This window comes from Pagrus pagrus (genome assembly GCF_965226575.1).
Source record: "Pagrus pagrus genome assembly, chromosome: 23".
Lineage (NCBI taxonomy): Eukaryota > Metazoa > Chordata > Actinopteri > Spariformes > Sparidae > Pagrus > Pagrus pagrus.
Window position 1 is genome coordinate 2,842,039 of NC_140205.1, and position 27,691 is coordinate 2,869,729.

At 42.0% G+C, this 27,691-nt stretch overlaps 3 protein-coding genes across 7 annotated transcripts in view; all 3 read left to right on the forward strand.

Moving 5' to 3' along the window:
* The window catches only part of abcc9 (ATP-binding cassette, sub-family C (CFTR/MRP), member 9), a 39,830-nt gene extending 30,750 nt beyond the window's left edge, over window positions 1-9,080 (forward strand). For 4 of the 5 annotated variants that reach the window (XM_084346424.1, XM_084346425.1, XM_084346426.1 and 1 more), the window contains 7 exons: window positions 1,972-2,102; window positions 3,135-3,213; window positions 5,339-5,447; window positions 7,296-7,399; window positions 7,512-7,645; window positions 7,774-7,836; window positions 8,683-9,080. In XM_084346424.1, coding sequence (XP_084202550.1) covers window positions 1,972-2,102; window positions 3,135-3,213; window positions 5,339-5,447; window positions 7,296-7,399; window positions 7,512-7,645; window positions 7,774-7,836; window positions 8,683-8,820 — 758 coding nt within the window. In that variant the 3' untranslated portion in view covers window positions 8,821-9,080. Of the gene's footprint in view, window positions 1-1,971; window positions 2,103-3,134; window positions 3,214-5,338; window positions 5,448-7,295; window positions 7,400-7,511; window positions 7,646-7,773; window positions 7,837-8,294; window positions 8,568-8,682 lie in introns of all 5 variants that reach the window. The other variant, XR_014621586.1, reaches the window with a different exon arrangement.
* Window positions 9,081-14,837: 5,757 nt separating this feature from the next.
* kcnj8 (potassium inwardly rectifying channel subfamily J member 8) lies at window positions 14,838-21,076 on the forward strand. Its single transcript, XM_084345173.1, has 6 exons — window positions 14,838-15,415; window positions 17,394-17,542; window positions 18,216-18,376; window positions 18,502-18,641; window positions 19,026-19,242; window positions 19,589-21,076. The coding sequence occupies exons 1-6, from the start codon at window positions 15,069-15,071 to the stop codon at window positions 19,835-19,837; spliced, it is 1,263 nt and encodes a 420-aa protein (XP_084201299.1). The 5' UTR covers window positions 14,838-15,068; the 3' UTR covers window positions 19,838-21,076.
* A 656-nt stretch (window positions 21,077-21,732) lies between these two features.
* echdc3 (enoyl CoA hydratase domain containing 3) lies at window positions 21,733-24,092 on the forward strand. The gene is made up of 6 exons (XM_084346480.1): window positions 21,733-21,917; window positions 22,563-22,684; window positions 22,802-22,899; window positions 22,989-23,189; window positions 23,401-23,579; window positions 23,826-24,092. Exons 1-6 carry the CDS (start codon window positions 21,781-21,783, stop codon window positions 23,977-23,979), a joined length of 891 nt encoding a protein of 296 aa, XP_084202606.1. The 5' UTR covers window positions 21,733-21,780; the 3' UTR covers window positions 23,980-24,092.
* Window positions 24,093-27,691: the final 3,599 nt, after the last annotated feature.

Genomic DNA, 27,691 nt, shown 5'->3' on the forward strand with positions numbered 1-27,691 from the left:
ATGATAATGAAGGTCTTGCTGTAACTGCGCAGTATGTGTGTGGGCAGTCGAGTATCTGTCGAGTCCAGAAGCCGTTTGGGTTTATGGGATGTGCTGTTGCTATGGTGAGATACAAATGCTGCTGGAATTTTTTCCTGGCAAGTGGGATAACAAAACATCGACACTTTTCATTGTTGAGCCGTTTAATCAGGGTGCCATAGAGATTACTAATATCCAACCGAACCAAATCTTTTTCGAAACTTGAACAAAAAAGGGAAAACACTTTGAACCGCAGCGGCTATTCCTGGAAACAAAAACAATTCCTGAGCTTGAAGGATTGGATGGAAATAACAAAGAAGGTGAAAAGAAAACCGAGAAAGAAAAAGAGAGAATGGATATTTCTCCCAGATTCTGTTAAAATATTAGAAAAGGAGGAAAGCTGAGTTGAGGATAATGTTTCTTTCAGGGTCATTTGTCTCATTGACTCGTCCTCTCAACCCTGTCTCTTACAGTAAATGACCCATTAAACCATAAAACAAACCCCAAAACCCCTGAGTGACAGAAAACAGAAAGATTCCTCCTCTCTGACATCATGGAAGCTTCCAGCGAACTGATAAACGTAGAAAAATCATTCACAGTTAGGGAGGAACAAACTAAACGAAGCCCTGCAGCAGAGCCATGAAACTCTTATCTTGTCAGTGTGGTAATATGAATAATGTGACACAGAAGCACCAGTGTTTCTACCTTCTGCAGCACGGACTCTACTCAGACTCAAATACAGCTGAACATTGTCCACAGAGGCGCTGGAGGGAGCTTTTATTAGCGCGAAAACCTGCCGTACGCACCGAGGGCATCGAGTTTGAGAGTTTAACCAGGGGTCGCACAAACGATGCGACCCAGCTGCCTAATGGAAAGTGAAGGATCCAGAGAAAAATATCTAAAAATGGATGAAACCGTGAAACTGTTTAAGATTGTGTTCAGGCGTTCATGTTCCCCTCAGAGAGAACTGTAATATCGTTGGTGAGCCCTTCATTGTGATCATTTGTGCATAAAATTACTACTTTGTTGTCATTTTGTTCCCTACATTTAATCCTTCCTGCGCACAATTAGTGCATCAAAATATTGTATATGTATTAAAAGTAGTAAAAGAGTATTTAAAGCAGAAATAGACAGCTTTTCAATAATTCCCTCCTTCCAGTGTTTCCCTGTGGTATTACAGTTTGCGCTGCTGTTGCAAACACAGCGTTAGCAACATCGCTAGCACTAACTGGCCACTATCCAAAGTGAAAAGCAACAGTATGAATCCAAATTTGAGATAGAAACCCTGAACTCTGAACCCTGAATGATGGTTTTGAAGCGTCTCAAGTCCAGGTGCTGAGAGGAAACACATATCAGCGGGGGAGCAGACTTCGACACAACACCAGAGCGCTCTCCATCCAGTGAATGTCCGTCCGTTCACTCTTGTTTTACCTTTCACTCTCCATCTTCGCCTTCTTTTGCCTCCTCCATCAGCGTTGTTCTCTAGAGTTTCCACAGTTACCTGCGGATAGTGACCGGGGAAAACTATGCCTCTTCCTGTTTTGGTTGAGCAGACGTGCTTCCTTTTTGCGGGAAAAGTCCAGCCTGGTGAGCAGGTCGAATAGCAAAGTGAAAGTGAGGCTTGGCACTGGTTTTTAGTTATTCAGCATGGTGTTAAAGTGATGAGGCATCATGGGTTTTAATAAAACTTTAACAATATGTTTGTGGTGTCGGTGGAGAATCTCAGCAGCACTTTAACAGCAGAACTGTAGCTCTGTATATCTGCAGTGTTATGACTTGCTCCATATGCTCTATATGCTCTATACGCTCTATATGCTCCTGTTTACACCAGACTGGACTGTAACATAGACAACTGGCGAGGCAGCAAGTGGTCTGTTTTGTGTTGCGGTGTTGTCTGGTCCAGCGTCTTTGAGAGTAGGTGAAATAAACCCTCCCGTGTTTCTCTCCCTGCAGACACCTCGCAGGTACCTGAGAACTGGCCTCAGAACGGTGAGATAAAGATCCAGGACCTGTGTGTGCGCTACGATCCCATGCTGAAGCCAGTGCTCAAACACGTCAACGCGTACATCGAACCAGGACAGAAGGTAATTATCACGACGGTGTGAAGAGAGCACACAGCTGCAATGATCAGCGTGTGGTAGAGTGGTGGAGTAACGCCTCAGAGGCAGGTACTGATGCGCTGGTGATATTTGATATTTGTCATTTATCATTTAATTCATGTTTTTTGGGTAACACTCTAACCCCGCTCATTCGCTTTTATAAGCAAGACAAATAGGTATAAATACAGTTTAAATACACGTGTAATAAATAGATTCAAATGCAGAGAAAGTGCATCAAGTCACCTCCTGGACTGTCGTGAAACACCCAACCCCAGTCCTTCACAAAGAAATCCACAATAAAAATGAATTTTGGTGTAAAAAATGGCAGATATTTCCCTCCGGAGTAGAAAACAGAACTAATAACTGTTGGATTATGAACATATATATATATCATGATATATATATCATCTCATTGCATATCTTTGGCCTTTGCTGCACATATTGAAGGCTTAAAACTTCCTCAAAAAGTAGTTTGAGTCTGAGATTAAATTAATTAAAGTCCTTGCTCCTGTCAAATCCACAACCATGCTCTTGTTTTCTGGTGGACTGGATTCTCCCTCATCCTAACGTGTATTTTATATCAAATGTAAAATGTAAAATAAAGGTTAAGGCGCTGCCAAATAATAACAACTTGCTTCAGAAACAAATGCGTCCATAATCAGATCTAAACATCACTGAACAGTATTTTAAATCATCCTGTAACTCACTCAGTAAAACATTTAGCATTTATTTATCTCTCACTCAGGTCTTACATGTAATATTGTTGTAAATATTGTTTAAATTAATTAAAGCAGTGAGGAATGTCTACAGCTGATAAGAAGAGGGTGAGTTACTGTGTAACTGTGGACTTTTCCTCTGAAGTCACAGCCAAGTGCCTCCAGAGCCTGCGAGCTGACACTTAGTGACCAAACTGCGTCCACACTCGGCACGTACCTGCCACCCTGTTATCACGCAGGTGTCTCATGTCTCACAGCCGTGTCACGCCGAAGCTCATTGGCTCTCTCCTCTTCCTGTTAGGTGGGAATCTGCGGTCGCACGGGCAGCGGGAAGTCGTCTCTGTCCTTGGCCTTTTTCAACATGGTGGATATTTTTGAAGGTGGGTCTGTCTCCTGTCACACTGTTAACAAAGAGGGAGAGCTCACTTTGTTTTTCCATTTCTTTCATCTTTGGTTTCTATTCCTGCAGCCCCTCTCGTCTCTCTTTGTCCCGCTGCCTCTCAGCGGTTCAGTGTGTTTACGTCTCATTAAAGGGAGTGATCCTGAAGATCATCTCTTGTCTGTTTGGAGGACTTCCCCTCAGGGCTGTTGCCTCGAGTACCTCTTCTACTTTACCTCCCAACACAACACAACACTGTTTCTTCTCAGCTATTTCCTCTGATCCACTCGTCAGATAAAAGATGTACTTTAGAATAAATTGGGTACTTGTACCTTTTGATCGATCATAATGTGATGGTTGAAAAACCTTTACAGACCAACTGGTGGACAAGTTCACAGTTCAACGAGTTGCAAAGGCCTTACCGTAATGTTTGGTAACTTTAAAGTACTCTAACACATTACTTTTCTCAGTAGATGCATGTAGACGCAGTAACATAACAAGTTACTTTTTAATGGCAGTAATCTTGTTACTTTCAAGTAACGTTACCAAGCACTGGTTGGCGGGAACAATGTGCAAAGAAGCACAGCACTGCGAAAGCAAAGACAGGCTACAAGAAGACTGTTAGCAAACAAGTGACACACACTTTTAAGATATTGTCTGAAAAAAGCGGTCCAGCAGACTGTGTTTCTTGTCAATGTTTCTTACCGTCGTTCGTACAGAAAGGAAGATCGTTTGCGGGAGATGTGTTCTCGTATCAACAGTAACGACTGGATGGGACAGAAATATTTACAGTGTTACACTCAGACATCATAATGGATCTAACAATGCTTGTATTTTTTATTTCCAGCCCCTTTTAACTTAATCACCCTCTTAGTTTACAGCTCCTTTCTAAAGTGGTCGTCATAAACCTTCTCAGTTTGTAAACCAGACTGTAAATCTGCCTCCTCTCAGCTCCTCCTGCTCACTGCAGCACATCACCAACGTGCCCCATTCATCCGTTCGACAGATCGTATATAAGAAATGTTTAGTCTCACCTGGACATTAAGAAACATTAGACCAAAATGTTTATCACACCGTGGTCGACTCAAGTGTTGCATTAGCTCGTTTCAACCTGTTCTCTTTGTTCATATCATGTTTTCTCTTCGATTATCAACCTTTTAAATGATCCACATTCATTAAACGAGACAAACTAAAGTCCTCCAGAAGACGTCATCTCTAAATGTCCGTCCTGTAGTCCAGTAGTGTATATTTATGTTAAAGAAAATGTTTATTTAAGCGTCCCTCCCTGTGTTTCAGCTCTTTTTAAACACTTGCGCAGGTCTTTGAGTGAGAAACCGAAGGTCTTTTTGTTCTTCGTGTGCGTTGTTTCACTTTTAAATTCCTCACAAGAGGACCTGAAGTAGACTCTTCAGTCGGAGGATTAAAATAAGGGGCACAGCTGAAGACGTGGCACATGTTCTCGCAGACATTTCCAGGCTCTGGGTCATATTTTTGTTTCAAGATGGCAGTCACGAAGTCTTAAACCTGTCTTTATTATTTACGACATTTTGAAAAGCGAGTCGTAATCGTTAAGCTCTGTTTTTAGTCTGCGTGAAGATGACGGCTCCTAAACAGATTATTGAGACAAAGATGAGATTACACAGTCACTGTTTCCATACACACACACACACACACACACACACACACACACACACACACACACACAGCTGGGCAGACTTTTCATTTAACAGTAAATTAAGAAGTGTGTCAGCAGCATTTCCTTATAAAGCAGTGAAATAAAACCAGAGCAGCGTCCCGGTGAAACCTCTCCTGACTGAACCGAACAGAACGTTCTTGATTTTTACGACCCCCAAAATATCACATTGTGTTCAACAGAACAAATATATTTATGAATCAGAGAACAAGTAAAGGATTTTAAGTTGTAGGGGGAAAATTTAAGATGATAATTCAGTTTAAAAATAGCAAATAAAAGGAGCTGGAAGTTACAAGTAAGTTTCAGAAACCTGCAGTTCCTCAAATGGCCACTTGAGGCTCTAAAGGCGAGTCAATCCCCATAGAGCCACAAGTTAAAATGCCTAAATTTACAGGGGAAATAAACATGTTGACTTGTTTCTGATTATCTGCAGGGAAGATCGTCATCGATGGGATCGACATCTGTAAGCTTCCCCTGCAGACGCTCAGGTCGCGACTCTCCATCATCCTCCAGGATCCCGTGTTGTTCAGCGGATCGATAAGGTACGCGAACACACACTCGGACAAAGATTCAGTGTGTCCTGTTGAATATAAAGATTTAAGATCCTGTTTCATCCTCACTGACTTCCTGTTCAGATCATAAAAAACCTCGGCAACTCCTTCGTAGCCTTGTTTGTTCTCCAGATCATCCGTCTGAAGCTAAAGGGAGGTTTCAGCGCTGACAAAATGAAGTGAAGTCTGCAGAGTTGTGCTGACGATGTGTTTTCCTCAATACTGAACTATTTTTTAAACGTCACCAGCTTGGCGAGGTCGGCCGAAAGGGGTTGTTTTTGGCAGTTTCAGGTCAAAAGTTTAAAGGATGGAATTTGAAGAGAAAGTGGGCAGATAGCATAAAGAGGAGGGACATTTTGAAAGAGCTCGACTTGCTGTACTCGATACTCATTTATTCACACAGAGATCACAAAGTATCGCAGCAGCGGAGACCAACTTTCTTTTTACTGAACCAACAGTTACCCAGTGTGTGATAGACAGCATGCAAAAGAGGTTGTGACAGGTTACACGACAGCGACAATAACTTACTCACTTACTCTGGTGTACCATCCCTCTGTTGTTGCATACGACCTTGTAAATGCAGCAGGCTGTCAGTCAGCGCCATGTTGGTTTTGATTGTTTAGATAAGCTACATAGTTAATGAGGAGCTCCCTCCACACGTGGCTCACCTGCTGTTGGGTAAGAATAAATCCAAAATGGTGTCAGGTGTGTTTTTGACTTTACAAAACTTGCTGCTGATGACAGAAGTCAACAGAGCAGACGGGTGAGGTAAATAAATGATTGATTTATGAGTCTCATTCTCACGTAGTCAAATACCTTTTGTCCAAAACGACGAGGCGGAACAACAACGTAACATCTGCACCTTGAACCGGCTGTTTAACGAGATGTCGAGACACAAAATGAGTGTAATAACGGAAGAGAGGAGGTGACTGGCTCTGGAAAGCAACTAAAGCCGGCTGTCACACTGATGAGTTAACTATACTCATCTACATGTCGAGCTCAGTTTTCTATAAAATAAAACCTCAGAAGTGACATTTTATAACGAGTAACATCTAAACTGCTGCAGTGAAAGTGAATAAGTGGGAGAGAAATGAAGTCTGAGTGTTTTTTGTCCTGGAAGACTTCTTGTCACATGGTGACATGAAGTCCCAGCTGTGGGGTTAGTGGTTGGACTCACAGTGGGAACTCTGTCTTGGACCTAATCTGACTTTTGTCACAGACGTCACGAACTGACGAGGTCGTTGGACGGATGAAGGACCCGGCGTTGTTTTTCTGTCTCCTTCTCCTAATCTGTAACGCACACTCAAAAACCTCTGTGTGTTTGTGTTACTAGAAGACACAGTGACTCTGTGTTTGTTATAAAAGACAAAGAGCATGTGATATTTGTTTGGACAGATACGGCGCTCCAGATAAATGTGTGTGTGTGAGGGAGAGTGTGTGTCTTGGCGTTTTCCACCGGCTCTTGTTTACGCGAGCGTAAGCCTGGGGGTGAATGGTCGACAGTAACTGTTTCACGCTGTTATCTGAGATGTTGCTGTTATATCCTGACACTCTGCCACACACAGATTCAATAAAGAGCGCTCAGCAGCTTCGTCATGTCGTGATTATGTGTGTTACATTCAACCTTTACAACAACAACGGCACAAAAACATGTCTGTGTGAAAGAGAACTGAACTACTTATCTGTTTTTTTGTGATATTTTCTCACGTGCTGCATTAAATCAGTGACGAACACATTAAAGCTCTCATATTTAACTTCGTACTTCACGTTATCGCTCAGCAGCCTCCTCATTCTGCCGTTACAAACACTAAAACACAAGGTGTTGTGCTCTTGTTGCAGGTTTAATCTCGACCCGGAGAGGACGTGCACTGACGACCGACTCTGGGAGGCGCTGGAGATCGCTCAGTTGAAGAACATGGTGAAAGCTCTGCCTGGAGGACTAGGTACTCACATAAATGTCCTCATCTCAAGATAAAATGAGTTTTATTGCACCAAAATCAGTTTGAAGAGTCAAAGAGTATTTTTTGTGATGAATGTGTGTATTTGTACTTCCAGACGCGGTGGTGACAGAAGGTGGCGAGAACTTCAGCGTCGGTCAGCGGCAGCTCTTCTGTTTGGCCCGAGCCTTCGTCAGGAAGAGCAGCATCCTCATCATGGACGAAGCCACAGCGTCTATAGACATGGCCACGGTGTGTGTGTGTGTGTGTGTGTGTGATATCAGCTACTGTACAAATCTCTTTTGATTTAAAAATCTATTTCTTTTTTATTGTTATTCCCCTTCAGATGATATCTCTAACATCTCTTTTCGTCCTCGCAGGAGAACATCCTGCAGAAAGTTGTGATGACGGCGTTTGCTGACAGAACGGTCGTTACGATCGCAGTAAGTTTCAGCTTTCCGTCGCCCGTCAGCAGGTTTCAGTCCTGCAGCTCGCTGAGCCTCCAGGTTTGATAGATGCAGATATGTGGCTCTTTTATCTTTGAGCCTCATGTGCATCCATCATGTTATATTTTCCTTCAGGATGCTTTGAACATCCTTTTCCTGAACCTTTGACCTTTTCACACTAACTGTGTTTCCATACTGAATCTAGAGTCCTTTTCTGACTGTTTTCTCTCTGTGATGCTGTCTGTCCTCTGTTTTCTTTGTCCCTCCTTTCATTTCTTCTTCGTCCCTTTTCCATCTTCTCTTTTATTTGATTCTGTCTTTCATCCCTAACTCCTCCATCTCTTCCTCTCACCTTCTTTCGCTTTTTCTGTGCTCTCCACACTTTTCTTTCCCTTTCCCCTCGATGTCTTCTGTCCTTTCTGTCCTCCTCTCTGTCCCCTTCGTCCCTCCACCAGCACCGAGTGTCCTCTATCTTGGAGGCCGAGCAGGTGTTGGTCTTCTCCTCAGGGATCTTGGTGGAAAGTGACTCGGCTTCCAACCTTCTATCACAGGAGGAGAGCCTCTTCAGTGTGCTAGTGAGGACTCACAAGTAGACCCGGTTCAGCACAGACCACTTTGGATCTTCTGTCTTTTCTCCTCCTTCCAATTTTTCCACCTGTTTCTGTTTTTTTCCTACTTTTCCTGGCTGAGTCTGGGTCTGCTGAAGCCTTACTGCCACTGACCGCCTGGTTGGTATCAAACCAAACTACTGCATGCTCTTTTTGGAGATTTGTGGGGCCATAATTTCTTCGACGTTGCCATTTATTTCCACAACCTAATCGTCACTGTTGTTTGTTTTCCCAGCACCGTGTCCACACCATCCTAACGCATGATCTGGTCATCGTGATGAAGCGAGGGAACATTTTGGAGTACGACAAACCTGAGACTCTGTTGGAGCAGGAGGACGGGATGTTCGCTTCCTTCGTCAAGGCTGACATGTAGACGCGAAGTCAGTCGACGCGCTCCAACAGCTGACAGACTGATCAGTTTGTTGATCTTCTTCTGTTTTTACGTAGAAATCTTTTATCTTAACGAGGCCGACAGACCTCCGTGACACTACGACACTCCAGTGAAGCCGATAACACGCCGTGTTTCTCTAACGAGAAGCTTCCAGAAACACCATCGATGACGTCAGATGATATTTTATAAAATTGTACTTGAATCATTCAGGCTGCCAATGAAATACTGCCTTTTGTTCATGACATGTAGAAACACAACTTAGCATTTAAGTCAGAGTCCATTTTTAGTTTATACTTTATTCAAAATGACGCTTTTGGAAAATGAAGAGCTTTAAACAACTGGGACAAAGTTAATAACTATGTTTGTGTCCATGGACAGCTAATATATGATGCTAATGGGCAGATTTATTAGAGGTAACTTGGGCTTTTACTGCGGCTGGAAGATGGAAGACAAATTATATCTCAGACTGAGAATATTTAAACAATAAGGCTTCATTCTGTATTTTTCTTCTTGTCAACATATCGAATGAAAAGACCACACCTCAACACTTCCTGACCTCCCGACACCCGTTGGTTCCTTCTGAAGATGCAAATCTTTACAAAGACTCAAATATGTAGTTTCATTTAAAAAAAAAACACAAAGTTATTTCCTTAAACAGCAGGTCGCTGTCGTTTTTATCAAACCTTACTCAAACTGCACTGTCAGTTTCGTCTTGGATCATAGATCATGGAGACTCACTGCTGCCTGTAATGTTCCCATATTTCTACAATCATTTAGTCGCGCTTCGCTGCTTAAAATTCGCCGTAGAAGCAGAGAAGGGTTTCTGCACGGAGATGGTTGGAAGTCTAAAGAGGTCAAAAAGCTCCAGCGACACGGATGAAGACTACAAGTGGAAACGTGTCGGTTGTGTTCTGGTGTTGCTGGAGCTGTTTGACCTCTACTTTAAAAAATGTACCCCCGAACTTACGGGGGGTTTGGGCTGTGATGAGGGGTTCAAGTTCAGGCCATCCACCCTCGTTAAAAAATTAATAAAGGACCTATTGAGTAGGACCGATCATGTGGGATTGAGTCAGTTTTAATCGTTTTTGAACAATGCAGCTCTATAGCACAGAAGAAGAAGATATATCAGGTGATACACACAACATGTCGGAGGACACATTCACAGTTGTTTTTTGGTCTTTTCAGAGGATTTCCTGGCAGTAAGAAAAATATAAAACATAACCAAACTTGAGATTTAAGTTCTGTTCTTTGGCCGAGACTGTAAACATCGTTATCATATCATTTATAAACCGATCGCAGGTCTGTTCAGAGTTTTTAACTCGCTGTATCTACGGACTGAATCATTTATTGGATAGTTTTAGATCGAGCTGAACTTTAATTTTGATCGTCTGAACTCCAGAAGTCTTTAATTATCTTGTTAATATATTTGTTACATTTATTTTAAACTTATGCACAACACGTATCAGTTTCATTACTCTTCAGCACTTCTATTATGCAACAGTAAGAAAAGGGAGAACTTGTATTTAATGAATTTTTTAAAGATTGAATGTTGGCTTTGGCCAGACTGTAACTGTAAATGACTTTAAATCCTTCATATTTTAGACCCTGGTGTAGAACATGCTGTTATTTTTATGTAAAGTTCTGCCGTAGAAGTAAAACTGATAGAGCGTCAGAACGATCTGAACCTGAGGAGGAACTGAACGATGTCTTCTGGCTCCGACTTGAAGCTCTCATTCCCAAATCACAGATGAGGATTGTGAAGTGATTAGAAGAAGTGTGACAAAGGAAATCAACGTCAAAGGATTTGGTGTCTTCTTTGAAACACTTGTGACGCCAAAAAGAAGACATCAGACCCAACAACGTCCTCGCCCTACTCGTAATGTCCGCCAGGAGGTCGACCTGTACGTCTTTTCCAAGTTTTTAAAAGCTGTTTGACGTCAGCGTGGCGAAGACTTCCTTGGGACAAGATCGGCAGACATTTGTGGGGCCAGTCGGCAGCAAACTTTGGTGTCAAAAAGGCAGAAATGTACCAGAAACTAATCCAGAATGTGCTCTTTCACACAGGAAACATGTTTGACTTCCCAAACTATGCTTCTTTTTTTACATTTACTGAGAAAAAGCACAATCCAGGATCGAGATCTGCACGTTGCATTTGTTTGACTTTTCATTATCCAGAATAATCAATTCAAGGATAAACGTGTTGAATATGAAAAGGATTTGTACACAAATTCAGATTGGACCTGGGAAGAAAAACCTATAAAAGTAAAGAAAACAATCATCTTAAAATCAAAGGCTGGATATTTTATTTCTGGTCTGCTTCCACCTCGACTCTGTTCTGTTCTGTCAGGTGTGTTTCTACGCCTACACTAGTACAAACACTGTAGGGTGTCATGGCTCAGGCTGAAGCCGGTGAACCCGCTGTCTGTCTGCAGTCATGCTTTGCTGAACTTATTATCCTCGGGGACAATAGACACCCAGCGTGAGCTCCCAGTAACTCCAGAGATGTTTAGTGATCTCTGCAACCAGAGATGTGTTGAAAAGTTCTTTTATGTTTTTTTTAAACGTTTGTTTCGGTTCATTTTTTCATTTTATGTTGTGACAAAGCTGTGTGTCTGCTTGTTTAGGGTTGGGAAAAGAAGTGTTTGGGCCTAAAACACCTGGTTTGGCCACCAAAAACAGGACTGGAGAAATCCCAACATCTCTTCCCGGTTTCGTTGCGACAAAACCGTCCCGATGTCTCGTTGAAAATATCGTTCTGCGCCCATGTGAAAGGAAAAACTTCTCCCTACCACCAGGTGGCGGTAGTCTGTATCCGTCATTCAGAAACGGAAACCTTTAGACTCAGGGCTACGGATGTACCAAACCTTGTTATGATAAAATGTTTGCCAACCATTTTCGCTAATACAGCCACTTCTAATCGAGAAAGTTGCGCTGAGACAACGCACCAAATACCTGAAATCATTCATCAATCCACTTCTAGCCAAGCAGCCAATCAGAGTGATTTCTCCCACCTCAGCTGGCCGTGCCAACGCTGGGACACACACAGCCACATATAATCATGTTAACATGTGTTTTCAGCTTGTTCTGCTGCCCCCAAGTGGCCAAAAAGTCCAAGTAGTTCAGTTTTAATACATCATCAGTGATGCTAGCAACAGATGCTAATGCTCACTGGTCGAATAACTCTGCAAAAGACATTTAATGTTGAAATATTTGTCATGTAATGATTCAACCAGGAGGATTTTAAATCCATTCTTAATATCAAGTCACATTATCTATGCAAACAGCTGACAGCACTCTGATCTGATCTCGAGCTAACCTGGTCCTGTTAGCTGCGAGGATAGTTTACAGCCCCTCAAACTGCAACTCAACCAACGTTTTATTTACATGTCACACAACAAGACGTCGTCCCGTCTCTGTGGGAGCGGTGCTATTGTCCCTTTGTATCATACTGATCGATCATAGTTAGATTTTTAAATGACTTTATACTGTACAGAATTAACGCCAAATACAGTTTTTTTTAAATATTGTACTCGCAGATGTTTCATCTCAAGAAGTTGCCACACTCTGTGGTTTTTCCTGTTACACAACTCATTCACTCGTCACTCCTCCTCCGTCTCCTCCATCTTCTCCTCTCGTAATGACCGAGTCGTCTTTGATCCTGACTCAGCTTCCTTTTTTGTCCCGGCCTCGAGAAACGTTTCATAAATCTTTTGTGTTTAGTCGACTGCAAGTGTGTGTGTGTGTGTGTGTGTGTGTGTGTGTGTGTGTGTGTGTGTGTGTGTCTGGACTCATGTCCTGCAAACTGCTGCCTTGTACATTTTTTGCTCTGCACCCCAAACTATCTTTGTCTCAGACAGAAGATGAAATGACAGAGTTTTCTTACAGCGTGTGATATGGAAGCCCAGAACGGCCAAACTTGGAGTTTCACATTTGATTTTTTTTTTTATTTTATTTTGTTTGAATGCATTTTATTTTATGTTTTTGCCATCGTCTTGTTTTTTTTTCCTCTTCATTTCTCACTATTCACTTCCAAACTTTTTCTCTTTGAGGGCAAAAACTGAAATGTAATTGTCTCCTCTTTTTATTGTATCATAAAAATGTACGGAAGCCCCGAGTGGTCATTATCTCAAGATAAGATAAGAGAAGTTATTCGTTGTTACAATAAAACAAAAGGTTGTTTTCTGTTTTTTCTTACGAAAGATCAGAAGTGCCAGGCCACAGAAAAATATAGAAATATAGAAAACTTAGAAACTTATATCGCTTGTCTTTAAACATTTCTTTCGCATTGTTTTTCTTTTTTTCTTCTTGGGTCTTTGGTTCTTATCCACGTATTTAGAGATATACAGAAGAATGAAAGTATGGTATAAATGATTATTGTGGCTTCAATAAAAATTAAAAATAAATAAAAAAGTTGTTATAATCGTGGCCGTTCTCAGCTTCCGTAGCTCAGGACACAGGAAAGATGGATTCCTCTGATTTGATGCCGTCAGACGTGATTTTTCACCTTAAAGTTTTCATCAACTCTGTTTTAACTTCTTTCCCATCGTCAGTTTTGGGGAACAAACAAACATAAAGACACTTTTCACCTGTCGCAGGTGTAACTGTGGTTCATTTACCTTCGACACTGACCTGCAGTATCTTTGCATGAACGGTCACAGAGTTGAACTTCACACTTCGTCTATGCAGACGCTTTTCTTTGTATTCGACTGTTAAAGAATGAAACCAGAAAGCATTTTTACGAGAAGAGGTTTGCGACTTTTGTACATTCTGTATATCCAAGAATTTGTAAGCGTATATAGGAAAGTATTATTATGTGTGTGCCTCATGTTTTTTACACTTGGACTGATAATAAAATGGTTTTGAGTGAAAGAAGTGAATCTTTTCTTCGTCTCGACACTTGATGGATAATATGTTGCTAAATGGCGCCGCCTGGTGACCGAGTCTTATATTTCTATAGATTCTATAGAAGGCTTAAATACATTAAAACATTATTATATAATAACATTATATAATAGCTTGTGGCAGTAAAAAACACTCCAGTTTACATCCGGGATTGTGGCAAAAACTTTTAAAGATGTGTTTTATTTAGTTTTCTGACACAAAAAGAGTAGAAGTTGTCTTTTTTTTTCTTTAACTTAACAATTACAACTATTGAGATGCCAAACAAACATCCCAGCACAAATAAAAGTCAAATTTAGGGTTTTATTTGACTTGTACGTTACATTTAATAACAAGCAACATTTTATTTTATATGTATAAGTGTATAAAATGCTTATTTATTTGTTTAAATCCATTATAAGTGGAGTGGACTAATATTTAGCTTATTTTTCTAATACTTCTACTGCTTATCTTGTCTATTATATCAATTATTAATGCTCCTTTCTGCCTTAACTGCACAGTTTTTCCTTAAAAATGTTCTGAAAACACTTTAAAAAAGTGCAAAAAAAAGGACTAGAAATTAAACTTAGTCTTTCCTGTTGGGCTTGAGTGCAGCTGCAAACTATGAAAAGCAGAAATTTAAGCTTTAATGAATTCATTTATATTTTATCATCCATAAAAATCTGCTGTAGGTTAATTTTGTTCAGTGTGGTGGCCCTTAATCAATTCTCCAGCCTAATGTCAGCTAAAAAAAGCATAAATATGTCAAATAAGAGACCAAATGTGACCAAATGATGGTAACAGACACCTGTGAGCTCTGAGTTTACACTAGAAACCAGGATCCTTTAGGTTTTACTCGTTAAAATTCATTTGAAGTTTAAAAAAGTAACTTTAATGTGAAAATGCGCATTAAATCAGTCGATTAAAGTGCAGATAAAGTGAATTTGATGACCTCACGTTGATAATTAAGGGGTTAAAGAGATTATGTGAATGTGCAGTGGCTGAGAGAAGAACGAGAAGACTTTTAATAGAAGTTCTGATTCGGTTGATTTGATTTGTAACGTGTTTTCCGACGGCCCCTGCTCAGTCCGTGAAGGCAGCAGCAGCGTCCTGGTCTGAGCCGGTCTGGACTCTGGAAGCTGGACTACGTCAACAGGAGAGAGGAGACCGTCCCAGCCCTCAGAGGAGCTGAGCAGAGGCGGCGCGCTCCCAAACATCCCCAAACAGAAGGAGACGAGCCTGTGCGTCTTCGCTTCCTGCAGGTGGACATGTTGGATCCGTGCGTAATTACGCACTGAAGACGGATTAAAGCAGTTGATTTTTTCTCGACCTTTTAGGAGGAGAAGCAGAAGATGTTGGCGAGAAAAAGCATCATCCCGGAGGAGTTCGGGCTGCCGGGGCTCGCCTCCCGCATGCCCCGCAAGCCGGTGTTCAGGGACCGCGTGAACAAAGCGCGCTTCATCGCCAAAAACGGCTCGTGCAACCTGGCGCACAAGAACATCCGCGAGCAGGGCCGATTCCTGCAGGACGTGTTCACCACGCTGGTCGACCTGAAATGGCGCTTCACGCTGGTCATCTTCACCACCACGTTTGTCAGCAGCTGGCTGCTGTTCGCCATGAGCTGGTGGCTGGTGGCGTTTGCGCACGGAGACCTGGACCCGGAGCGGCAGAACGGGACCCACTGCGTCACCGACGTCAAGTAAGAAAGACTCAGACAACTTTAATCTTCATAAAAGTAGAAGTTAGATCGTGAACGTGTGTTTGATGAGACTTTAAACTTGTTTATTTTGCGACAAAAATATTTCCATCCATCCTGAACTCCCACCCTCCTCCTCCTCCTCCTCCTCCTCTTCTTCTTCTCTTCCTCCATTTTTAAACTCCACAGAGGAAGAGGAGGAGAGGGAGAGACAGATATTAATTATGACAGGAAGTCAGGAAGGGAACTCTTGCTCTCATAACTTCAGGGGGAATAAAGAAAAGTTTGCAGGAGGAGGAGGAGGAGGAGGAGGAGGAGGGAGAGTTTGGCACCTCCTCCCTTCCTTCAGTCCTTCTTCTTTTATCTCTCCTCTCCATTTACTCAGATACTGTGCGAGTACAATTTTGAAGTACTTGTAGTGATTTCATTTCCTGCTTCTTTTTACTTCAACTTCACTGCATTTCCTGAACTATTAGAGTTCAGATTAAAGGATGAGTTCAACCAAAACATGTAAATCCAGTCATCATCTCCTCACCTCCATGCACCTAAAAAGGGGCGTAAATAACATCTTCTCAGATCATTTTCGGACCTCGAGGGCTTCCAGAGATGTCGGACAGGCAAAATCAATCTTCTGTTGTTTTATTTATGTTTTAAAACAAGTCCCCAGCTGCTGGGGTCGGCCGATTTAAACATTTCCAAACCGGTTTGATTTTGAGGCCTAAGACCAGACTGGACCGGTAATACCAGATTTCACCACCAGATTTCACACCAGACTCAGAGGAACCATGAATGAGAGCGTCGCAGCTCTACAGTCCATCAGGACAACTGCGACTCGTCTGGTTTCATTTCTCTCAACTTAACTTGTCTTCTTCTGAAGTTTAACATCAAAATCATTAACAGAAGAGAAGAGTTTTCTGCAACACGTTCCCGGATAATATTTCACAATAAAAGCCTTGTTAAAGAAATGAAAGGTTTCTCTGCACTAGACTTAAACTAGACTTCACCTGACTTTCCATCAACATGGGAGGAGATGATGACTGAATTTTCAGGATTCAAGATTAAACGTTAAAGTCTCTTTAGTTTGCAACCTCTTTCCAAAAAACAAGTGTGTACGAGGCTTGGATGATATTCGATAAAATCTAATATCGACCCGGGCCCGGTGTGAAGTTGCGGCTTCTGTCTGACTAAACAAAAGAGACATTTCAGCTCTAATCTCGTCAGTGTGGAGGAAAAACTCTCCAATATTTCATTAAAACTTTAAGAAAAGTCTAAAGAATGTATCCAGATTTGTGTTTTTTCTTCTTTCCTCGCTCATTAATCACGTGACGACCCATCAGACTTATCTTATCAGTCTCTTTGAGGTTCCCGACCCTCAGGTTGGGAACCACTGGCCGTATAAACTTATATAAAGCAGCTCAACTTCCTGCAGCTGCAACAGTGAACTGCTGCTCTGACATCGATGCACCAGTATGAATAATTGATTATTTAGTCAGAGGGGACAATTTTCTGCAGAATGAAAACATTCAGCTCGTGATGTTTTTATTTTATACCCAAGTCAAGGATCTGATCACTGCTGCTTCACCCCTCCCATCACCTCCATTCAAATCCTTGAATATCACACATGAGTGGAGATAAGAAATAAAATACATCCTTGAACACGTCTTAAGCAACGTCCAGCAGCTGCCGAGCTGTAAAATGATTTTTGTTTCCATTTTGCTGCTTTGTGAATGTTTCGTCTTCTCATAACCGACCAGATAGAAACAAAATGTTGCCTTAAATGGGAGCGAGCGTCCTTGAGAGAAAAGGTCAGAGATCTTTAAGATGAATTCACTAAACGACAGAAACATTTAAAGCTGCCGTTCCCATCACATCTGCCAGAATCTCAAAGTTGGCCCTGAAACACTGAGACTGTGTTTGACAGAATGAAACTGAAACTTCCTGCTGCTTTACAACAGAACTTTTTCTGAATCCGTCTCTTCAGGTCGTTCACGTCGGCCTTCCTGTTCTCCATCGAGGTTCAGGTGACCATCGGCTTCGGGGGGCGGATGATAACAGAACAGTGTCCGACGGCCATCACCCTCCTCATCATGCAGAACATCGTGGGACTCATCGTCAACGCCGTCATGCTGGGTGAGACTCAGACGCTGTTTACAGGATGACGAAGGTCAGACTGAAGACACCTGCAGCAAAAATACACAAGTATAAGCGTCAAGATATACGTGAAGAGAAATCAAAGTTCTCATGATGCAGAATGAACTAGAGGTATATAAATGCAACACTTTTGTTTTTGCTCCAGTTTTTCCAGAGTTAAAGCAAAAGATTTTAGACTTATTAATTTGCGTGAGCACTCCTCCTTCACCAAGATGATCCATCGACCTGACAGGATGTTGATTAAACAGTGTGATTAGTGCACAGGTGAGCCTCGGACCGGTTCGCCATCTCGCACGCCGTCCCAAACTATATCATATACACATTATTTCATTGTCCCTGAAACATTTAGTCTCGGGATGCACGATATGGATTTTTATCAGCCGCTACGATAAGTAGGCTACGATAATTACCTGACCTCATGGCCGATACGATAAAAAAACTGATAGAAACCAACATTTTTTTGCTTTTTCATGCACAGCTGAGTGTCAGAAAGGCTCAGATGTTGTGAGCAAAGATGGTTTATTTGATGTTCCATCTCAGACTTTTTCCCTCGTGTTGTTTTTCTAAAAAAACGGCCACACCAGTGACAAAAAGTCACAAAAACACAAAACAAAGGTCACATTTGTGATATTTTGCATCCTTCCGTCCTCAGGTTGTATCTTCATGAAGACGGCTCAGTCGAACCGGCGAGCAGAGACGCTGATCTTCAGCCGTCACGCTGTGATCGCCGTCAGAAACAACCGACTGTGTTTTATGATTCGTATCGGAGATCTGAGGAAGAGTATGATCATAGGAGCCACCGTCAGGTTACAGGTGAGTCTCCACTTTATTAACCTCCGAGCTGAAGCTTCACAGAAAAAGACAAGTAAATCTCCACAATCGCCCACACTAAGATTTAAAGGACTTCATGATTAATCAGGACAATGATTCCCCTTCAGGTGGTGAGGAAGACGACCACACCGGAGGGCGAGGTGATCCCCATCCATCAGATCGACGTCCAGACGGAGAGCGCCGTGGCGAGCAACAGCCTGTTCCTCCTCGCCCCGCTCATCATCTGCCACATCATCGACAAGAACAGGTAGAGAGACGAAGGACGTGGGGGTCGTTACATGTTCTCTCTGATGTGTTTTTACCATAAAAAAACTATATTCACTTTTTCAGATTCTTCTTCTGCACTTTTCTTTTATAATCCTCAAACATTTTGTTTCTTCTGGCCTCTGAAAAGTTTTCAAACAACGCTGTTAAAAAGGAAGCTTCCTCTTTGGATGAGTCTCTCTGAACACTGGATTTCCTGTGTGTGACTCACTACCTCCATCTGCTGGACAAACACAAACTTAGTCTTTAACTTGACTCAGTTTGACCTCCTTGACTCCTTTCCTTTAAATTCAATTCACAATGTGGCACAAGGTAGACGAGAGAAGTTTACAAATGCCGTCCATGACTGAGTTGTTTGTGCCGTCAGCCCGCTGTACGACCTGTCGGCGATGGAGCTGCAGTGCAGCGACCTGGAGGTGATCGTCATCCTGGAGGGAGTCGTGGAGACGACGGGGATCACCACGCAGGCCCGCACCTCCTACGTCTCCGAGGAGATCCAGTGGGGTCACCGCTTCGTTCCCATAGTAACAGAGGAGGAGGGCGTGTACTCCGTGGATTACTCCAAGTTCGGTAACACAGTCAAGGTAACAAACTGATCGCTCAGGACTCGACTGATGCTTTTATTTTGTTAAATACTTTTTATACTTTCTTTGGATTCTAACAATATCACAATGATAATTTATTTTTTTTATTTAAGATGGCTGACAAAAACATTGCAGCTGCTATGGGTGTAAAATTAATACTTAGGCTAATATGTTTATCTGGATGTTAGCATTGTTGTTCTGAGCATGTTAGCATGCTTACATTAGCATTTAGCTCTAAGCACCGCCAAGTCTGAAAAGCTAAGAGTCATGTTGACTACATCCTGCCGACATGTTTGTAACGGACAGAATCACTACATCTCTAAATGTTCTGTTGTCGGTCCTGAAGGTAGCGACGCCGCGCTGCAGCGCCAGAGAACTGGACGAGAAGCCGTCCATCTTAATCCAGACGCTCCAGAAGAGCGAGCTGTCGCACCAGAACTCGCTGAGGAAGCGGAACTCCATGCGACGCAACAACTCCATGCGTAAAGGCGGAAGCAGCGGGAACCTGCGCAGGAACAACTCGGCGCTCGCCATGCCCAAAGTCCAGTTCTTCACCCCGAGCGAGGGAGGCCAGAGCCTGAACGCCGTCACCTGACATGAGGCCTGCCTCCTGCTGGCCGGCCTGCTCCTCCTGGTGGGAAGGAGGATCGTGGGCGTTGGCGTTTCTCCTGCTCTGATGGGACTCATGCTTTTTCTGTTTCCTGCCTTATCTCGGCTCGTCTCCCAACACTTTTACTCTTAATGTTACACCATGTTTGCATTCATGGCGTAATGTAGATATTATTTTAATTAGCTGTTCAAATTGTTGACATCACTCATTCAGAAAACATTTCTCAGCACTTAAAGACCACGCGGCGGCCATTTTCCTCTTGTGTCAGACTCAGACTCAAATACTGGGATGATGTTATGTTGCTGTCTTCCAGGATTTAAACCATATAAAATTGTGAATATGACAAATTGTTATCGTTTTACTGCTTCCTGATTGATCAGCAACTGAAAGATGATGGATAGTGACGAACTGAAGGGACATTAGGCTGTAAAACAACATTTAATAACCCATTAGCTAACGTTAGCACCCTTGTGTTCATGCCTTAATCTAACCCACTAACTTTTGTTTTTTGGGGGGGATATCTTCCGCTAGAAAGGTCGTATTGGTGTGATATTTGGTGTGTTGGCGTGGCACAAGAATCGTCACAAGTCCTGCAAATTTTAAGTCTCTAGGTCTTTTTGTTTTGGAGTTATGAAATCGAGTTTCACCCTTGTTTTATTGCCTTAATCTAATCCTGTAACTTTGTTTTTTGTAGCTTGTTATGCAAATTTTAAAAAAATCATAATAGCCCATTTAAATGTGTAACACTTTCAAATGGTACTGTTAGCCAGGAAGTTGTTTAATGTGAGCATGTTGTCTAGCTACTGGGCTACCAAATATGTAGCTTTTCTTTGAAATGCGGCCCAATTTCGCTCAGGATTTTCACTATCTATCGTCTATTCAGTTCAATCAGGATGCGACTTGCGACCTGGATCACAGCAATAAACATTTTAGCTTCTCGCACTGAGCGTGACATCAGAGGAAAATGGCGGCGGCGTGAACATGGTCTCTAGAGCCACCACAAACCCAAAGACAAACATTTCTTCATCTTTTTTTCTGTTTCAGTTGTTCAGTGTTTTTCTGTTCATTATCATTAAAGCAATAATTACAAACATTGAGTCTTTATTTAAAGTCACAGTTTAACTGGTAACTAGTGGCAACCAATCACTGTACTGTACATGTGTGTTTATCACTTTATTTTGTCGTTTGTGTTGTGTGAGAATAAATGCACTCACTTCGTCTGAACATGGTGTCCATACCTGATCTGCTCAAATGATCCAAGTGAGGAAGTTTGTTCATTTAGTAGATAATTCAACCAAACAAGTGTCTTGTTACAAATCTAGAAAATGTGTGAAATTCAGCAGATTTGCACAAAATTATAATGCTGCTATAATGTTTACTGTGAGACATATTGGTGTGTTTATATGAAGCACAGAAGAAAAAGAAACCCTCAAGAATATTTTCACATTTTATTAACAGATTTATTTTGTTGTTTAGTTCGTAGAATTTAATTTTGAATATTATTTTATTATATTTATTTTGGGAAAATGAAAAAACAGTTTTTATCTCCAGACTTAATTACTTTGAAATAATTTTAAAAATCTGGTTCAAAATATTTTTTTTTTAAAAAGGTTAAAAATATATTTTTTGGGGAATTACAAAATTGTTAATTTTAGAAGGTTTTTAAATGTTAATATATTTAATAAAAATATTGATTGGAAAAAAATATAAAAATTCTGATTTTATAACAAATATTTTAATTAAATAATACTATAATATATGTAAGTATACAAGTGTATTTTTAATGTGTACATTTAATTATTTTTACAAACTCATTTCTAAACGCCTGGCTCCTCTTGGGTTTTGATTGGCTCTTGGTCTGTCCTACGTGTCGATGACGTCGCCGCACCCGGAAGTGTGAGCGGGAAGGTGAAGCTCGGAGGAGAAACATGGCTCGTAGTTTTCTGTGCAGAGCGGTCGGAGTGTTTCAGCTCAGCAGGACTTCAACTCTGCTGACAGGGGGTCGTTTCTACTCTCAGACTGACGCGGAGCCGCTGACAGTCAGGCAGCAAAACAACGGAATCAGGTGCAGTAAGCAAATGTGTCCGTGAGTCCGTCCTCCTGGAGCTGTACTTCACAGCACAGGTGCTCCCAGGTAGAAACTGCGCATTTATGGAGAGATTACAGACTTTAACAACGACGTCACGTTACAGTGGTACATTTTGTACTTCATTGTACAGGTCAAAGCCTTGAGGTAAATTCGGCATATGTATTAATCATGTGTACAATATATTTTTGTGATAAAATGTCAATGTTTGGATCGTATTGATCCCCACGTCACCGTGCAGTTAAGTAAACATTTTCTCTTAAGGACAGCATGAAAGGCTACGGAGTCCGGGAAGTGTCATTAAGCAAAAGCTATTTAATAATCCGTTCTTTTGCACATAGTTAATGCAATAGTGGGAAGTAATTAACATGTTTACATATATTAACTTACTTAAAAATAATTTTACTCTGTACTCAACTATATGTCCTGTGTCATGTGCTACTATTCCACTTTTTCGGCCTTAGAAGATGCAGATTAACTTAATTACAACAAATTATTATTAGTTATCTGGAAATCTAGAAGTATATAAGCTAAACCATAAAATAGCACCATCTTGGCCAGCTGCTGTGCATAACTTATTTTACTCTATCTTAGAGTACCTTTTATAATTGATTTATTTTGCAGGAGAATAATATTAAACAACCCTAAGAAGAGGAATGCTCTGTCGCTGTCCATGCTGGAGTCCCTCAGAGAAAACATCCTCACTGATGTCGACAGTGATGACCTCAGAGTTATTATCATATCAGGTAGTTATTCATTCTGAGTGTGTGTGTTAAAGAGAGAAAATGCTGGTTCAACCTTGTAATATCTGTGTGTGTGTGTGTGTGTGTGTGTGTGTGTGTGTGTGTGTGTGTGTGTGTCAGCCAAAGGTCCAGTGTTTTCCTCCGGACACGACCTGAAGGAGCTGACGTCGACTCAGGGCAGAGAGTATCACACCAAGGTGTTTCACACCTGCTCAGAGGTGAGTTTCTTCTTTTGTCTCCTCTTCGTCTTTTTCAAATCAAACGGAGCTTTATTCTTCCCAGTAACTCGCCCTCTGTTGTATTTCAGGTGATGACTCTGATACAAGACATACCTGTTCCGGTCATCGCCATGGTGAATGGTGTTGCCACAGCGGCCGGCTGCCAACTCGTTGCCAGCTGCGACGTCGCCGTGGCCACGGAGAAGTCCACCTTCGCCACTCCGGGCGTCAACGTGGGTCTGTTCTGCTCGACGCCGGCGGTGGCCATCGGCAGAGCCGTGCCGAGGAAGGTAAGAGCTGAACACATGGAGGACTTCAGGAGAAAGACACACTCGTCTACTTCAGGTGTGTTTTTAACTGATGTTTAATTTGTTAATGTTTATAAACTAATATGATAATGAGGATTACTGTCAGTCCATATATAGTCAGATTAATTGGCAACCGCCTACAAAAATCGAGTATCGAGCCCGAACTGATGCTCCGCCTCCTTCTCTCTACCAGGTTGCCATGGAGATGCTGTTCACAGGAACTCCCATCTCCTCCCATGATGCTTTGCTGCACGGTCTGGTCAGTAAGGTGGTGCCAGAAGAGCGACTGGAGGAGGAGACGTTAGCCATCGCCCAGCGGGTGTGTCAGGCCAGTCGACCTGTCGTAGCCCTCGGCAAGGCCACTTTTCAGAGGTACAGACAGACTTTTCACCTTCTTCTTGTGGTTATAAGTGTTTTTTAAAGTCCAGGGATGCTTGAGAACGAATGTTTTAGGGTAAATGTTTTGGGTGTTGATCACCACTGATCAACAAAATAATTTCAATATGGAGCCCTGATGGATAAAACTAAAACAACTTTAATAGTAATTAAGGTTCATTGTGTGAAAACATGTACATTTCCCTTCACGTTGTATTTTTCTCTCCTTCCTGTCCTCCAAAGACAAATGGCTCAAGGTCGAGACGCAGCCTACGCCACCGCCTCCAAGGTGATGGTTGACAACTTGGCTCTGAGAGACGGACAGGAGGGGATCCGGGCCTTCATAGAGAAACGCAAACCGGTGTGGAGCCATGCAGCAGAAAAAGCTCATGACTGATGGACTGTTGGAGACTCACATGGTTTCCAGTCACTGGTGTGGGATAATTAGCACCAGTCCCAAGCTAACGTATGAGCCGTTCTACTAGTAAATGGTAGATATGTAATTTTCAAGTCGACAACGATTGAAGTTTGAATGGTTGATTTCGTCTTCCTTGAGGATTTCCTCCATTTTGCTGAACTATTTTGTGCCTTAAAAAGCTGCAATGTGGAGATAGTTGCCACCCAGGACTCAAGATGTTTAATGACATCACAGAGTCATAAAGCTAATGGAGAATCGATGCTGCTCGCTGTATTTGTGTAATGTTAAATGCTGTTAAATAATGTTAATATGGTTTGAATCAGGAGGACTTTCGGAAGTAAAAGTCTACAGTGTTTGTTGCATAGAGTGACGGCGATGGAAAGTTTAAGCTCTTCCATGGTGAGGAGGAACATGAAAACCCAGAGCGTCACTATTTGACGAGTTGGGAATCAGACTCAAAAATACAGTTTTCTCACAAATAGCACTTCTAATATGATGTTAAAGGTTTGTGTAATAAAAAAGTACGTACAAAAGATGTTAACAATTGTATTTATTGCAGATTATTCATCCAACAAATCATGTCAAATTTGTTAAAGGAGACATATTGTGCATGTTAAAGATCTTAAAAGTGATGAAGCTCCTCTCTCCCACAGAAAACGCTGCTCCTGAAACGCCTCGTCAGTTGCCCCGCCTTTAATTCTGTGAGTTTGTGACATCACACCATGTCGCACATTTGCATAATTTAAGACCAGCGGCTAGTTTAACACAGCTAATCTGTTGCTAGTGTTGCGGGGTCAGGCGTGTGTGAGCTGACCAATGAGTGGAGACTCGGGAGGGGGGGGACCTGAAACGGTAGATATCATTGGTAGATCAACTCCATGTTGCTGCGCTGGACAGTCTGAGACAGCTGTGTTTATTATGAGCATTAAGGCACGTAAACCTTTTCTTGTAGTAACCCAAAATAACAGTAAGAACTTAAAAATGAGCGTAACATGTCTCCTTTAAACAGCTTCTTGGTTCTTCTACGTCACACTGGTGGAAAAAAAACTGTCTCAGAAGTTTAGTTCAATTTGAATTTAATTCAAATGATGCCATAACAAAGTTATAGTATCATTAATTTTATGGTTATATTGATATCCTCAGAACATGGATATAAAAAAGTGTAATGGGAATTTTTTCAGTTGAGATTAATTTTAAACTAATAATGGCCGCGTTTCCCAGATTCGTTAAGAAGCTCTTAAGTGCTAAGATCTTCTTAGGAGCGCTCTTAAGAGCGCTGTGAAAGAAGGATGCGTTTCCCAGAGTCGCTCTTAGCTTAAGAAGATCTTTCACTAAGAAGGAAGTGTAAGATCGAGCTGACCCGCTCTTAACAGCCTTCTTAGCGACCAAATGCTCAGTGATCAAGCGCGTCAGGGAAATTTATATCCTCCACTTTGCGAAATAATAAAACAATGCTCAGTGTTGAAATGCGCTCATAGCTGCGGACCACTGGCGCATTAAAAAAATAAGAAAATGGTAGATGAAAAAAAACTTTATATTGAATTACACATTTAAGTTTATAGTACGGTAAGTTTATAGTACTACACATGAAAAAACAACAACCCTGTGGCATTTCACAGATATCAAGGGAACGGATGTATTAAACTCAGCTGAAGCTCATCCAGAGAGGCTTCACCTGCTACTCTACAGTATATAAATGCGTTGTCAAAGTCCGCGCGTGTGAGAAACGCACAGCACATTCTCGCTGCGAACCATCAGCGTCGCCGTGCGCGAAGCCAGACGGTTTACATTAATGCTGACGTGCGTCAGCACTTCTCTCCACTGGACGTGCTGTCAGACCGGGCTGCCCAGGCAAAGTACCAGCTGCTCCGTGCGGAGATGCGACGGCCGTTGGATCTCTTTGCCTGGACAGCCCGGTCTGACAGCACACACACTTACGCGCTGATAAAGAGGTGGGTGATCGATTTGCCTTGCATCGATTGATTCAGCACAGCAGCACCGCGGTGGACAGTGGGAGCTGTCCACCGCTTAAGAAGCTTCTTTGGCTTGATCTTCAGGTTCTCCTAAGAAGGCAGTTAAGAACGCATCTGGGAAACACCCGCATCTTAGTGCCCCTTCTTAGCCGAACCCTTCTTAAGAGCCTTCTTAAGTCCTTAAGAACGATCAAATCTGGGAAACGCGGCCAATAACTTTACCAATCCGTATTATTGTTTTGTTCTATTATTTGAAATGTGCGTGTTTAATAATGCACTTCCGTTTTTCTTGTTTATGTTGGGTGGAGATGCGTCACATCCAGCCGCCATCTTGCTTTCGCGGTAACTTTGGAAGCAAGCTAAAAGTGATTTTCTGTCGGAAAGTTAACTTTTAAAAAACAGACAGGAAAGTGAAAGAGGACAAAAGAAACACACAAACAACAGTAAGTGTTGTTTTTTGTCTCTCTGGGTTTATTAAAGATCACCAGTTATTTATATTTCAGAAAAAACGAGTCAGGAGCGCGCCGACAACCGTTTGTCACGTTGATGTTAGCTAGCTAAGTTAGCCATTAGCCCAAACCGCTCCACATAAGTTTTCCTGTCTTTTAGCCGGTTTTCTAGCCGACTTACTGCCGACAGGTGACCTGAGCTAAGTACCTGCTGCTTGTGCTTACATGTGTGCAGTCTTGCATCAGTTTTAAAGGATGTTTTAGTTGTAATGCAGCATTTTGGATGCAGACTGCCTCCAAAATCCAAAGAACCATATTTCTTGTAAGATATCAGTGTGCGGTCTATAATGGCTTTCTATCTTCTCCTGCCAGTTTCGGTTAGTAAGTTGGCTTCAAGATGCTCCTGACTGCGTCTTTGGCTTTTATTTACGTGTTTTGTTTTGGATTGTAGCACAGAAGCTCATTGTCGGGTAGTGAAAGCTTTCTGTCTGTCATGAGTATGAATTCTCATACTGGATCTTAGTGCTCTTGTGGCGGTACTGGCTGTCAATTGCCTACAGGCCAGCCCAGCCTACATACACATATAAACAAAAAACATGTAGAAACCAGGGGAATGCCCAATGTCCACTACCAGGACAATAAACCCATAAATGAGGTTACACCTCCTTTGGATGTAATAAAAAAAAGCCTCTTCTACAGGCCCCAGGGAAATAAAAAAGTAAACCGAAGGTGTAAACGGGCCTGGGTTTTAAAGGTTCCCCCAAAAAAACAAAGTTTCCTCACTAAAGATGTGGGCAGCAGATTCAGTATGAGGGTGAGAGCCCCCGGCGTGCCATTTCCTACCTCTTTTAAGCCTTTCCGACAGGGCGTCGTCACAGTCTGATTGGCTGGGAGGGAAATACCCCAAGCTGCTTCCACTCCTCAAATCAGGAGTCAGTCCCCCACCTGTGCACAGGTGCTCTGAATCCCCTGTGATTAGTCGTGAGGGAAAATCAGCCCAAACAAAGAAAGACAGCAAGTCAAACAATTGTACTGCTACAAGGATATCATTATCTTTTATCTTTTTTAATGAACAATAAGTATTAAAGGGTCAGTGACAAATAAGGGTTTGCATTATGAGCAATTCAAAAATGTTTTAAAAAGATTGCATCAGGTTTGCTAAAATGTATATTTTGTATTTATGTTGGCTTCATGTAATTTGTAATTTCCCATCTTCACCAAATTGGTCACACATGTAGAGGGGCTGGCCATGATTATGTCTATGCATCA